We start from the raw sequence: 15,685 nt of genomic DNA on the forward strand, positions 1-15,685 counted from the left end.
AGAGAGAGAGTGTGTGTGCTCTTGTGGAAAGACTCCACACATAAATTCCCATAAATTACCTCCCTTAAATGTCAAAATAAGAAGCTGATCCTTATTTTTATGATATGCCTTGAGTGTATTAACACCCACCCTCCCCCCAGTGGAGGGGAGTGAGTGAAAATCTCTATATCCAAAAACACATTCAGCACCTCTGAGTCTAGAATAGCTCTTAGCCTAACTCCAGGATTCACCAGTGCTTCCAAGAAGCTCAGCGGAGAAGAATAGCAAGGCTTACTACCAATCAACCAATAGCCAGTAAGTAGTTACTTCCACAGGGCCATATCAACTCATATCCCTCCAATAGTTGAACATCCCTGCTGCCTGCATGTCCTGACCTGTCTCTGTGAAGCCCACCTCCCTTATCTCCCATTGGTGAATTACTCCTGGAGACTCCACCTTGAGGACAGGTGTGGGATAGCTGGTTTTCATGTTCCTTCTAAAACTGTACCCAATTTTCTAGATTTCAGTATTGTTTTCCTTCGTTAGAACATTAGATCCTTGAGGGCAGGAGCTGGCTCTTTTTGACTTACATTTGTATCCCCAACACTTAGCACAGTGCCTAGTATGTAGCATGCATTCAAAAATACTTGTCATCTTCCTTTCCATGCTCCCTTGGTCTTCTTCCTATATGCTTGGCCATTCCTTCTCTCTCCCCTTTGCTTAATCATCATCCATATCAAATCCTCTAACTGGCTGTCTCCAAAATTCTTGAAGCCTAGGTCTCCTTCTCTGTCAATACTCCCTCACTTGTTGAACTCATTAGATATCATAGGTTTAGTTTTTGTCTTCATGCGGATGATCCCCAGATCAATATTTTCAACCCAAGTCCAAGCCTAGATCCACATCTCAACCCCATTGAGATTCAGTTCTGTGTTACCAATTGCCTACTGGGCATTTTGAAACCATGCCACCTGCACTCTGCCTCTCCTCCCTGTTTCCCCTACATCCCCTCCCCATCCAGGAACTATGATCCAACCCCTGGGACCCTGACTCTGATATCTTTACCCCATCCTGTCTGAAAGCAGGCCCCCACACCACTTCATGGACATTTCCAGACTGCACATGTGCCTCTACTGCCTTTCATCTCTCTTTTATGTGTTATCTTCTTCCATTAGCATCTAACCTCCTTAAAATCCAGGACTGTATGGCTTGCTTACATTAGTATCTGCAGAACTTAGGGCAATGCTTGGCATATAAGAAGAGCTTTTTTGTTTTCTTTTTATTCATTAATTCCAAATGGGTGCACCACTGAACTCTCAAACTCAGTGTTTGAAACAAAACTCTTTATCTTACAAGCCCCAATTCCAAACATCCATATTTTTGTGGAGAGTCACCATCCATCCTGGATTCCAGGTTCATGATCTCAGTGCCATTCCCTTATTCTCACTCTCCCTAACCTCACATATCCATTCAGTAACCAAGTATGATCAATTCTATCATCACATAATAGCTCTTGTGTCTGTAGTCTCCCTACTCACAGAGGTATAAGCCTATTACAGATTCTCATCACTTTCCACTTGGATCATTGTAATAACCTCCCACTTGGTCTCCCTGCCTCCAGTCTCCCTCCTCTCTAATCCATTCTCTTACAGCCAGCAGTGATTTTCCCTAAGCACAGGTCTGACCACATCACTCTCCTGTTCAGTAAACTCCAATTGCTCCCTCTTCTCTCCAGGATCCAATAGAAACCTCTTTGTTGGACACTGAAGGCCCTTCAAAATCGGGCTATAACTTCTCTTTCTGCCATCATCCACACTTCTCCACACATACACTAGTAACGGGGAAGGAGACTAATGGCCAATGGTCTCTTCAGAAGCCAAACTGTCATTCTCAATGGTCGTCCCCCGATGCACTTTCTCTCCCATCTCTAGATCTTTGCACTGGTTGTTCCTGATCTCTGCCTATTTTTAAATATTAACGTGTTTTCTGTTTAGTCATTCAGCCACATCCAACTCTTTTTGACCCCATGGAGAACAGCCCACTAACACTTTCCATGGGGTTTTCATGACAAAGATATTGGAGCGGTTTGCCATTTCCTTCTCCAGTGGATTAAGGCAAACAGAGGTTAAGTGACTTGCCTAGGGTCACACAGCTAGCAAGTTTCTGATGCCAGATTTTAATTCAGGACTTCCTTACTACAGTCCCAGTGTTCTATCCACTGAGTTATCCAGGTGCCTCACATATACATTGGCTTCCTGTAGTAGAATGTCCTTGAGGATGGATGGTACTTCATTTTTGCCTCATTATACCCATACCTTAACATGATGTGTGATAGCAGAATGGTGAACTGAGCCTTCAAGGAAACTAGCAGTTGCATGAGGCAATTGTGAAGAGAGAGAAACTTTTAAAGACCACCAGGGGTTCAGAAGATACTTTACTGGGAGATGTTATATGAAAGAAAGGGGCCAGGTCTCACACTTCTGCCTGATTATGCCCACTGACTAAGCTGGGAAATTCAACATCTAACACTGTCAGCTGGTCAACCAACTATCATTTATTCAGCACCCATCATGTTCCAGACACAGTGCTAGGGAACATAAAGAAAGGCAAAAAGCATTGTCCCTGCTCTCAAAGAGCTCACACTCTAATGTAAAGTGGCAAATGGCTGCAGTACAAATGAGTTCTGTATAGGCTAGCTTAAAGGCAATCTCGAAGAGAAGACACTAGCATGAAGCAGAACTGGGAAAGACTTCTCCAACAAGGTGGGAGTTTGAGATGGGACTTGAAGGAAATCGGCAAGCAGGAGGCAGAAGTGAGTCAGAAGAACCTCTCAGATACTGAGCAGAACCATCAGAAATTCACAGAGCTGCGAGATTGAGAGTTTTGGGTGAGAAAAGCAAGGAAGTCAATGGCACTGAATCAAAGACTACATTGAGAAGAGTAGTTTAGGATATTACTGCAAAGGTAGGCGTGTGAGGAGGGCTTTAAAAGGTGAACACAAGGTTTTATGTTTGATCCTTCAAAGACATTGACACAAACTCTCCTTGTAAGCACATAAGTCACAAGAGTCAAAGAAGGGGGAAATGGTTAATTTACAAGCCAAAGAAAATAAATAGGGTTCGTGATAGAACTCATAAAAAGGGTCATTTATGAGCCACTCTATTCTCCTCCCACCCACCCACCCTCTCCACCCCTAAAAAAAGAGACTTGTGTATCCTCATTCTCTTATGATCATGCACATGCAGGAACTCTAGCAGGGCATGGCCACTGTACTCATTATTGTCTGTCTCCTCTCTCGGTTCTCCTTTAAGTCTTGCTCCAATCTACTTAATATAGATTATTCTGCCTGTCATTCTCAGCCACTGCAGCAGAAGATGACAGCTCTCCTTCCCTAGCACCCTTTCCTACCATGGTTCTTCAGCCATGTCTCTGTTCTGCAGCTATCCAGCATATAGTACTGACTGACATTGCCTGTTGCTGCCTAAACAGGAATCCATCCTCAGTGATGGAGTTCCTCAGGTGAAACACTTCCTTAGCATCCTGTCCCATAATGAAAGGAGACTCACCCATTGCCTAGAGAGTCTTCCTTTCTTTTCCTTTCTGCATCCATCTCAGACACAGTGCCTCAAGAGAATCCCTACTTTGGGTTTTTCCCTTTTATGATAATTCCTGATGACTTCTAGACCCATGGCAACTTGCTTAGTGCTTGTCTTTGAACATTTCCTCTCTTGACTTCCTTCAAGACTCAGTTTAAATCATACCTAACTTAGGAGGACTTCCTGCCTTCCCTTCCTCCCATGTTTCTAGTGACTACCACAATAAGACTGTTTTCCATCTTCTCTGTAAGTATCTATATCTTTACAGGCAGGGACTGTTTTTTTGACTGTTTAAAATTATCGTCAGCTCTTACCATAGTGCCTCACATATAACAAGCACTTAATATGTGTCTGTGAAGGATTGACTAAAGAAAGATGACTTGAGAGAGCATTCTGCAAAGCCAGTCTTCTTCCCCATTGCCAATGCAGATGATGATGTCTTTACTACCCCAGTATCCAAGCAGTGCCCCTCCCACTCAAGTGAACAACTTCTGTGGAGGCTCAGGCTCCGCAGAACTCACCATTTTGTCCCTCAATTTCCTTTTAGGCTTTTTGGCAGCAATTTGGCATACGGTTCTCTTGCAGCAGCCTGGGGAGGAGGAGGAGGGAGGAGAAAAATACTTCTGACACTGCTACTTTTGATTCATCTTCCTTTGAATTTAAGTAGCTGTGACACTGTCTTAAGAAAAAATAATAATGAAACCTCCCCCATTTCCCTGCTGTGATACTAGGCCCCCAGTGAGGAAGCAGCTGAAGGTAAGACTTCTAAAATAGGTAGATACCCCAAAACACATTCCCACCAGTTGCTGGGTGGCTCTGAGATCAGATATCCAATGTACCCATTGACAAGCAGAATATTAACTCATCTACTTCCCTTCATGGTATTAGGAAAAGACTGAGTGAGTGGGGGAAGGCAGGTTGGGAACATAGCATTTGAATTGGATTTATTGCCAGTGTGAATTGGACAAGGTCTCATCTTTCTGTGTAAATAAGATATGCATGGAGCTAAAGATCTACTCAGTGAGAAATCTAAGAATGACTGGAGGATGTGGGGAGGGAAAGCAGCTCAGACTCCAGTGTAAATAGCAATAAACAGGGAAGGGGAAGCCTCCCCTTATTTCTCTGATACGATACCCAGGTACCAGAAGCTAAGTTAAAATTTCTCTGGGATTATCCATCAGACCTTCAAAACTCACACTCATAGCCCGTAGGAGACTCTATGTGAGAGATCACTTTTCCCTTGAATCCCAAGGACCCCTTGTCCCCTTGTCTGTGCCTCCCTGCTTCCCTCTTTGTTTTGAAGGAAGCCAGTTAGAGGAAGGGATGGAAAATATCTCTAAGTAAAGTTTTTTTCTTGTTTTTCATCTACAATAATTCACTTCATAAGCTTTTCTAAAGAGTGAGAGCTTTGGCTGAGGTCCAGGCTACAAACAGAGGGTGAAGACTTTTTCTTCACAAGAGCCCAGGGGGCCCTTTCTAAGATAAAGGGATTTTGAAGGGAACTGCTTCCATTGAGAAAGCAGTCATGGTACTAGAAGACTATAGGAATAATAACTATAAGAGCAACAATAGTTAACATTTAAATAGCTCTTACTACGTGAAAGGCAGGGTGCTAAACTTAAAATGTTGGCCAGATTTAGCAAAGCGATTTATACAAATATACACCAAAGGATCTTTGACTTCCAAGGATGTAGGTATTCTCTTCAAAGATGCAAATCACTACCCATCCACATCTGCCCATCTGGGATGACTTTTTTTTTCTGTTCTCCCATTAATTCACCATTGGGAGACCACCAAGTGAGCTTGGGCCCTTCCAAGCACCCCATGGATAACTCTAAAAGAATCCAAATGCAGCCTTCCTCCCTGTGTTTTGAACAGATATCTTTTCTTCCTTCTCCAATGCTCCTCAAGCACTCTGTTTGAATCTTGCCATTACCCTACACCGTCACTTTAATTTTCTGCCTTTCTTTCAAAGTTAAATGCTTCTTCAAAGAAATTGAACATTGAATCTACTCTTACCCTTCTGGAGAAACTGAGTGGAGAAACTAAAGGGACTCACTAAGTATTAATTTAAAAAATAATTAAAAACATTTCTGATTGTTTGGTAATGCGATACATAATGGAGTGGACCACCATTTCCTGGAAGATCTTTAAAAATGGATGTTTTTGTGTGGGCATGAGTATACATATGTGAGCACTTAACATGCAGCCCTTATATGCCTCATTTCTCAATGTTCTGGCATGAATTTGAGAGGGACAGGATTGCCATGGAGTCTTAAATGTGTTTTGAGGCAGGTGAATTTTCAAGCTCAATTTTTTTTGAATTCGTAGGCAGAGACCATCAGATAAAACTTTCCTTCTCATCTCTTGTTCAGTTCCTTGTCCCCCTTGATGAGGGTGGACGGAAATAACTTCCATCTCACTCCCTTTCCCTTTTTGAAGCAGTGATTGCTGTCTGCCATCCAGCCCCCTGCCTTCACTCTGCCACAGATGGTCTCTAATTTCCTCTCCCTGGAGTAGCCATGAAAAGATGCAGATGGTATTTTGGGAGTCTGTGTCATTAGACTAAATCTACTCAGACCTCTAGTTAGTCATCTCAGGGGGTTGTTTGTCAATTTTTAAGAATTCCAAACTGCTAAACTTGGCCTGTTTTGTAGCAGCCAAAACATACGTGCTTTCCTCTCATCCAGTACTGTCTTTCCCATCGTCCTTTCAGGCTGTAGAATGTCGACCATTGGCAGCTTCGAAGGGTTCCAGCCTGTGGCACTGAAGCCAGATGGAGATGATCAGCCCTCAGAAAGAGACAGCCTCCCAATGGAAGAGGGGAGTTCAGGCAGAGACTCAGTGCCCAGCAGAATGGCAAGGCAGCCTAGTGTGACCGAATCAGTTCTCTACCCAAACCCATACACTCGGCCACATTGCACACGCAAGTACTTTGTTACTCGGGTAATGGATCCTTGCTTCTATTTCTTAAACCACGTCTTAGATATCATAGGAGTGGGCAGAGGGTATAGGCTGGCAGGTCTTAACAAAGAATATAGTGTCATCAGGCAGCTAGGTGGCGCAGTGGATAGAGCACCGGCCCTGAAGTCAGGACGACCTGAGTTCAAATCCAGTCTTAGACCAAACACTTGACATGTACTAGCTGTGTGACCTTGGGCAAGTCACTTAACCCCAATTGCCTCACTAAAAATAAAAAAAAAAGAATATAGTGTCATCTAAAGGGTTAAAATAAAATCCTGATCTAGCTGCTGACTAGATCAACATAGGTTGATAGGATGCTCTTTCTTGAGCTAGAAGACTCTCAGAGGCCATCTAACCAAAACTTCTCATTTTACATATGGAACTGAGGCCAAGAGAGCTAAAATGACTCATCTAAAGTCTTATAGCAGCTAAGTAGCAGAACCATCATTCAAACTCAGGCTTTGCAATTTTAAATTCATTGAATTCCTCATCTTTCTCAAGCCCAGTCCAGTATGTTCTTCACTTCATTCATTCATTCATTCATTCATTCATTCATTCATTCATTCCCTTATTCATTCATTACATTCTTTTATCTTACATTTGTCAAGTGTCAGCTATGAGCAGGGAGATGTGCAAGACAGGACAGCAATAGAGATATAACAGAGAGGCAGCTTTCAAGCATTTTAAACTCTAAATGCAGAGAGGCAGGCCATGCACACCAATGATTACAATAGACAAAGCACATGAGGATTATTCTGAGCAAAGACAAAAAGGTCCTTTCAGCTGAGGTGGAAGAGGAAGAGGAGAAGGAGGGAGCTGCATGGAGCAGATGACACCTAGGGAAAACTTTATGTATAGTAGCAGGTGCTAGACTTGGAATGCCATGGGCCTGTTTCTGACATGGAGGTGCTGAGCAGGGCAGTGGGGAAGCATGAGTGTAAGGAGTGGCCTGAAATACAAAGATGGGGAGTGAAGGAGCAGCAAGAGAATGATGGACTCACTAGCAACTGGGCTAGAACATGGTCTATGTACAAAAGCGGATGACATACTAGACCCATAGTTATCTCCAAATCCTCCCTTAACCCTTTCTAGTTGAGAGCCTCAGGTGAAACTTAGTTTTCTCATCCCCAAAACAGGGCTGGTAAATATCTGATAGGGTTGGAGTTTCCAATAAGATGAATTCTGCAAATCACTTTGAAAATCTTAAAGTCTTATCTTTGTGAATATGTACATTTATAATATGCACACATGCAAACACATATCATGTATGTGTGTGTGTGTGCAGAGATGAACTTGGACCTGACCTGTGAGTTTATCATTGCAGAAAACTCCTAGTAATGAAACTTCCTCCCTGAAGATGAATCAATCATCCAATCAATCCATCCATCAAGAAATATTTATTAAGCCCTTCTTAAATGCCAGGCACTGTGCTAACCATTGGAATACAAGTACAAAGAATGAAACCATCCATTCTAGCAAAGAACTTACATCCAATTGGTACTTAATAGTCTAAAATGCTCGTGTGTGATACTAAGAGGTTAGGTGACTTCCTCAGGTAACATAGACAGGATTTTAGAGATAGGATTTGAACCTATGTCTTCGACCTGATGACCTAGTTTTATCTATTTTCTGTACTAATGGCCTTCACACACACACACACACACACACACAAACATGCACATGCACATGCACACACACATGTATATGCACAGTTCTATGTATATGTGTATATATACATATATGGGTATATGTGTATATATGTATTGTATATGTAGTTATAGAAATGTGTATATTTATGTTTCCATGTATATGTATATTTATATGCCTATATGTACATATTTGTGTATATGCACATATCTATATGAATGTGTGCATGCATGTGGATATTTATATGTGTATGTATATATGCATGTGTATAAATATGTGTATATATCTATATATGTGTGTGTTTGTATATATATATATATATTATATACAGAGAGAGAGAGTGAGAGAGAGAGAAGTATATATATTTACATATTTTCAGTTCTGTTCAATCACCCCTTGTGACCCATTTGGGGTTCCTTGGCAAATATACTGGAGTGATTTGCCATTTCTTTCCCCAGCTAATTTTACAGATGAGAAAAGTAAGACAAACAGGGTTAACTGACTTGGCCAGGGACACACAGCCAGTATACATCTGAAGCCAAATTTGAACTCCCTGACTCCAAGCCTGGCGTTCTATCCACTATTCCACCTACCTGGCCCTTCCATATATACATGTACACATACATATGCATATACATGTATGCCATACGTGCATGTATGTATATGCAGTGTGGGTGTGATATGAATGTATGTGTGTATGTGTATATATATGTATGTGTAAGTATAATAAATATATAAATAACATATAATAAATGTGTGTATACATATGTATGTGTGCATATCTATCTCTCTATATATGTATGTATGTATATGTGTATGCATATACCTAGATGTGTTAATATTTGAGTATAAACAACTTTTATATTATTAATTTCTCAACCCAAGAACCTGGAAAAACAAGGGTAATAAAAATTCAAGCATAAAAGTAGCGAGTCCTAGGTTTTTCAGAAAGATTGTGCATCCAGTTTTGGACATATTGAGTTTAATATTCCACTGGGACATGGAAGTAGACCTATCCAACAAGGAGCTGGAATTATAGGCCTGGGGCTCCGATCAGGAATTGAAGGTCATCTACTGAGGTGACTGTTGGACCGTAGAAGAGAACGTTTGCCATGGGAGAGAGTTAAGAGAAAGAAGAAAAGAAGCCAAAGTCAGAAGCTTGGTAGATACTCAAATGGAAAAAGTTGGAAAGAGGATGAGGAGCTGATAAGAGAAATTTAGTTAAAAAGATCTTTATACACACTCACAAATGTATGTGTGTATACATGCATGTATGCATGTACGTGTATTTCAAGGATATATGTATATACAGACATACACATGCATGTGTTATACCTACATATACATACACACACAATCTCTGCGTGCCATATAAGGTAGAGTGAGAGAAAGAAGGTCCCAAGAATGGGCTGTCTCTCAAGCTAAGGAAGCAGAGATCAAAGTAAAATGGATGGTTTGACAACTTTGTCAAATACTATTGTGAGGCTAAAGAATATGGATAGTGCAAAACTAAACTAAGAAAACAAACCAAAAAAATTAGAGCCATTTCTCCTATCCCCAAGAAACTGTGTAATGGCAATGAGATGTGCCTGAATCCCTGTATTCTAGCTCACTATATAACCCTTCTTCCTGTACTATCCCTATTCATGACCCTATGTGGCATCCTCAAAGGTTAAATCACTCAGACAGAGGTAGAAGCAAACACTTCAATCCATCTCAGCTTGGATTCTGTGGCAGCAGAAAGAAAGAGCGTCAGTTTGTTTATTTTAATTTTCATATGCGCTTGGGGAAGAGTGTTTCAAACAAGATGCCTGAGTATACATAATTGCCTGCCCCAATATTGCAAGGAATTGTAATTGCGTCTGTGTGGGTATATGCGAATCATCAACACCTACTATTGTACAGGACACTGCACTGCACACCCACACACATTTATTTTGACAAAATGAATCGTAGCATCTCAGAGTTGGGAAGGAACTCAGTGACATAGAGGCCAGCCCATACCTAGCCAAGAATTCCCTCCCCCATGCCCACCAAGAGGTCTTTCAGTTTTTTTTTTCCTTGACAATATCCAGCTAGGGGAGACCCACTGCTTCCTGAGGAAGCCCAGCCTGGACAGCTCCTAGTGGGAGGAGGTGTTTTCCTGATATCCATTCATTACTGCTGATTCTATCACCTGGGAGACAAGGAGAATAAATCTACTATCTCTTCCATACAACAGCTCTTCAGTTATTTAAAGACCTTCATGATACCACCCACCCAAGTCTTTTCTTCTCCAGGCTGAACAGACTTTATTCTTTCAGCTAATCCTCTTATGTCCTTAGTGCAGAATCCTTCACCATCTGAGTCTACACTGTAGAACTCATCAAGGTCCTTCCTAAAATATAGCATCCTGAACAGAGGACAATTGGGATTTATTCATACCAGAGTGCCGTGGGGCTGTCATCTCCAAAGTGCTGGGAATTATGCCTCCCTCACCAAAACCAGAGATTGGGAGCATCACTGGCTGCTATGATCACATTACTGACTCAGACAGAGTTTGCTGTCAGCTAAAACTTCCAGCTCTTCTTCAAGCAAGTCACTGTCTAGTCACGTTTCCCCCACATTGTACTTCAACGATGACTTCTTTGAAGCCAAGTATGAGACTCCATTGGGTACCTCTTCCTTCAAATTTGACCTAAAAACCACAATTGGCAATTTGGTAGACTGGTCATTCAACTGGCCCCAAATCCACTTGACTTCATAACTGTATGTTTATTAGTCATAGCACAAAGCACTTCAAAAAATGGAGGCATGAACTGTGACTCTAAAGTAAATTCAATTAATAAAAATAACAACTAGTCTTTGCAGATCACTTTTTACACAGTGCTTTACACTTAATAATTCCTTTCATCCTCATAATAACTCTGTCAGGTAATTATTATTAGGCCCATTTTACAGACGAGGAAACTGAGGCTGAAAGCAGAAACCTGACTTGCTCAGTATCAGACATTTTGTAGGTGTTTGGATCAGGATTATGAACTCAGGTCTTTCTGACTCCCACTCCAACACTCTATCCACCGCACTATCTACCTTCCTTACATCAAATTCAAGAGTTGCTTTCTGATCTTAATATTTCTGGTCCTTAGTTTTATTCTTTGTTAAAAAACAACAACAACAACAACAACAAAAAGAATAGCAGTTGACCAGATACGTTCTGAAGCCACCCTCTCCCAGCCCTAAATCTATTATTCCATGACTGCTTCATTTCTGGTGTTTGCTAGCTGAGCAAGTTTTGGTAGGACCCTTCCCTCTCTCTGGCCATCAGTTTCCTTATGAGTGAAATGAAGACTTGGACCAGATGGCCTCCCAGTTCTAACATTCTAGGATGCTCATCCACACAGAACATTCCAGCCCCCCCACCCAGTCCCTTTAAAGTGAAGCATCTCTATTTCCCTGGTGAGCCAGGACAATTCTGAGTACCTCCTTCTAGGATAAAGAGCTAGACCAGTGAACTCCGAGCTTAGGAGGAGTGTAGAATATAGAATATCACATGTGAGTATAATATAGATTCTTCTTCAAAGTAACAAACAGCAAAATGTTTTATATTCAATGGAAAATGTTATAACCAGGCAAGAAATCTCTGTAAGAGATTACAAAAGCAATAGTCCTAGAATATACGGAGTGTGGAAAGACTCAAGCCACAACCACTTGGAACTCTTTGATGAGAGCAGGAGGAAGGTCTTGAGAATCCTAATCTAAGATGGGGTGCACAGACACACCTGGCCAGCCAGAAATTGGGGATCATGGGATCATATACTAAGAGGCCATTAAGTCCAGCCCTCCTCATTTTACAGATGAAGAAACTGAGGCAGAGAGAAGTTAAGTGACTGGACTAGGGTCACACAGATAGTAAGGAAATAAGTCAGGATCTGAACTCAGTCTTCCTTCCTGACTTCAAGTCAAGTACCTATCCCCTACACCACCATCAGGGAGGAATTGAGCACAATGGATACTTCAGAAAAGAGAATATTCTACAATGGTGATCTGATTGACCCCCAGCCTAAAACTTAGCTCATATCCAAAAGCTGCTCTTTCCTTAGGCCCGGGGAAAGCACTGAGGTTTGTTTAGACTCTTAAGGAGGAGCGACCTCATTTAAAGGTCCCAGGATAATTACTCAGAGTCAACTTTGGTAGTCTGGGAGTAGCAAGGGAAGGGGAATGTGGTATGGTTGAAGCTTTGAATTTGTTAGAACATTAGAAGAAGGCACTGGGATTTTGTTCTACTCTCCCTTCCTTTACCCTTTCTCATTTTCCTTCTCCTTGATTCCCCTGCTTCTCTACCTAGTGTAGGAGAAAGGGGAGAAGGTACCTGGAGACTCACCAAAGGGTTTGAATGTAGCAAGGAGATCTGAATGGGTGTTGGAATGTACATGGATCTGATGGCAGTGTCTCCCTTGCTCTGTCCAGGACTAAAAGCACCTCCTTGTCATTAAACAATGAACAGCTGCAAGTGACCAAGGTCTTCATCAGTCACGGGTATACATGAAATAAAACCCAAGTGGGCACCAGAAGTCAAAGGCATGGAAGAGGTGTAGGAGACTCAGAGAACAAATATTTAGCAACAGGGCACCCTGGGGTGAATCAAGAATCTTTCTGAAGATGTAAGATTGGCCAGCGAGAAAAACAGATGCTGGTCTATTTGCTTCAGCCTGACTCATTGAACTTTTTATTGCCACTTCAATGTTGAGAAGTGAAGCCGCTGACTGGCTTCCACCATGGGCCTTTGTTTTGTTCTGAAGAGCTTGCAAGGTCCATAACTCACTGAAGAGAGCTTGAGCTGGCTCAGAGTGATTCTTGAGAAAGAAGAGCAGCCCTCGATGTACATGATACAGATTGACAGACTGAACCAAAGGCTTTTAGACAGTGAAGTAAGAACTATAGATCAGGGGAACTCTTGTTCTTGTCCAAAGACAACCAAGGGTTGTCTTTCAAAGGACAGAGAAGTCGACTCATGAGGCTGCTGAGAACACTTAGATAATGGAATCCGTAGCCCGGAGAGGTCATCATGAAAAAGCTACAGTGAAACATTCAAGGCTGAGATGAGATCATATTGGCAAACTTTGGACACCACTAAGCATTGATTGTGTGACAGGCCACTTGGCCAAAATCGCAGTTAATGGATGAGAGGACAAACTAACAAGCACATCTCATATGTGCCACAAATCTGTTTGGACAGCCCTTTCTCACTGTTTTAGCTCATTTGCTATTAAAGCTTAAATACAGCTAATGCAGGCCTCCTGTCTTTTTTGAACAAAAGTACCACTCAAGGCTAACGACTCAAGGTATATTATGATAATTGCTTTTCTTGTGGAGACTGATATTCCAAAGCAATGTCTTATGAAAGGAACAATACTCGAGCCACATGGGGAAAGATATTTTTAAACTCCCTGTAGGACTCTATATTAGTAAGATACCTTATCAGAAAATTGAAAGAGATTGGGAATGGGGAATTATCTCTAAATTTATACTTAAGAATGTAAATTACATACAAACTAATGGGACTAAAACTATTTGATCTTTTAATATTTAATTAACGGTTCCCCATGGCCTTTTTATAGCTCATGTGCCATTGTGAGTTGGGAGAGTTTAATAAGCAGGTTTGGGGCTCCCCATTGTGTTGTAAGATAGCTCTGCCGCCATGACACTGACTTGGCTAGAGTATTTCCCCTCTTTCTCTCTACGCTTTTTTTGCTGAGCCCCCCTACTTGCAACTGTTTATGCAGGTATCACCTTGGTCTAAACCTCTGACAATCGAGAGGGTAGGTGGCTTCTCTATCCCCTTTCCACCCTATATGGTATGATAACGTGGTGATGGCTGTTGATCCTTCCCAGAACAGATACTCGGCAGGGTCAGCAAGGCTCCTGCCTGAAAAAAGAAATGATCTGCCCCCTCCTACCCTCGCCCCAGGAAAAAGAAAAGTTTTAATAGACTTTTCTAATCATAACTTATTTTCATGAGATCTCGTTGACTCATATTACAGTCGTCTTTAAAGGTTGTTGCTGTTCTTTCAAAGATAATGCTTATTAAAAGATTTTGTTATTTATGGAGTCACGAGGTGATTTCCGTTCTGGTATACATGCGCATTTCCCCATTGACTCTGCAGGCCACATCTATTATGAAGAGACTGGAGGCTGAGAGTCAACAGGGGGCTCCTACCTCCTCTGATGGCCAAGGGTGAGGAAGTTTTTGAGCATAAAGAAGTCTGTGCCCATTTCTCATTGGATTTCAATATGGCAAGTCCATCATGTTTTCCTTTCTCCACCCCAACCTCCGTCAAGTTATTGATCTTTCTGCAGTGGGTCTTTGTTACACCATCTGCTATATTAGCTGAGGCAGAAACGCTATTAAGGAAAGGGATGAGGTGGAAGTGATGCCCATTTTGAGCCAGCAAGCCAGACAGGCAGGCCTGGCCAACTCCGGTGACCAGGAGGACTGCTCAGGCTCACGGTGTGTATGTGTGTGCATGGAAGAAGGAAGTGAGCACCAGCCAGCGATATGTCTATATCCTCTCATTCTCTCTCCCATCCTGGAAGGCTCTCACTTGCATTTGGACACCTGGCCAGATAACCCCTGAAGTAGCACAAACCTTTCAGTCAGGCATCTGGTAATGTTCTGAACTGTGATCACTGGCATCAGAAACAACTGTGGTTTTGAGGGATCTGAATTCCGTTTTTCTTCCTGGAGGGCTACAATTCACTGAATTCCTGAAGTCAGTATCTCAACCTCTCACTTACCTTTCAAGGCTCAAGGCCTACATTGGCTTCTTGCCAATTTTAAGCAATGAGACAGTGAATCTGTGTAAATGAGACAGCTTAGCAGAGGAAAAAGAGCTGGCCTTGGAGTTAGGAAGATTGATGTTCAAAGCCCACAGCTTTCACAAGGCCTGAAAACCTCTCTGAGGTTAGGGTGACACTTTAGGAGCTATTAGCTAAACTATAGGTCCTTGTGACATACCCAGGTGATGGGAACAGAATGAAGTATAAAACCCCAGGGGACAGAATCTTAGAATTCCTCTAGGTAACTGGTTCTTAAGCTTGTGTGTGTGTGTCCTGGGCCACTCTAGCAATCTACAGTGCCCTTTGCAGAAGAAGACTTTTGAAGACAGAAAACAAAGTGTATAGGGTTACAAAGGAAAGCAAAGTGGGAAGAATTAGGGTAGGTAGATGGCAGAGTGGATAGAGAACTAGGCCTGGAGTCAAGAAGACATAAATTTGAAGTGAATCTCAGATACTTACTAGCTGTATGAACTTAGAAAAGTCACTTAATTTATGTTTGCCTCAATTTACTCAACTGTAAAATGAGGATAAGAATAGTACCTACCTCCCTGGGTTTCTGGGAGGACCAAATGAGATATTTATGAAGTGTTTAGTCTAGTTCCTGGTACATGCTATATAAATGCTAGCTATTTTTATTATTAAATGCAGCACTCTCCCTCTCCACATATATGTGTACATAA

At 41.9% G+C, this 15,685-nt stretch overlaps 1 protein-coding gene across 1 annotated transcript in view; it reads left to right on the top strand.

The window, feature by feature from the left end:
- TPRG1 (tumor protein p63 regulated 1) overlaps positions 1-15,685 on the top strand; it is a 151,375-nt gene that overhangs the window by 22,550 nt on the left and 113,140 nt on the right. Inside the window, exon 2 of the mRNA XM_027848731.1 lies at positions 6,292-6,521. Coding sequence (XP_027704532.1) covers positions 6,300-6,521 — 222 coding nt within the window. The 5' untranslated portion in view covers positions 6,292-6,299. The remainder of the gene's footprint in view (positions 1-6,291; positions 6,522-15,685) is intronic.

This window comes from Vombatus ursinus, unplaced genomic scaffold, assembly GCF_900497805.2.
Source record: "Vombatus ursinus unplaced genomic scaffold, bare-nosed wombat genome assembly UNPS02006874.1, whole genome shotgun sequence".
In the NCBI taxonomy this organism is placed as follows: domain Eukaryota; kingdom Metazoa; phylum Chordata; class Mammalia; order Diprotodontia; family Vombatidae; genus Vombatus; species Vombatus ursinus.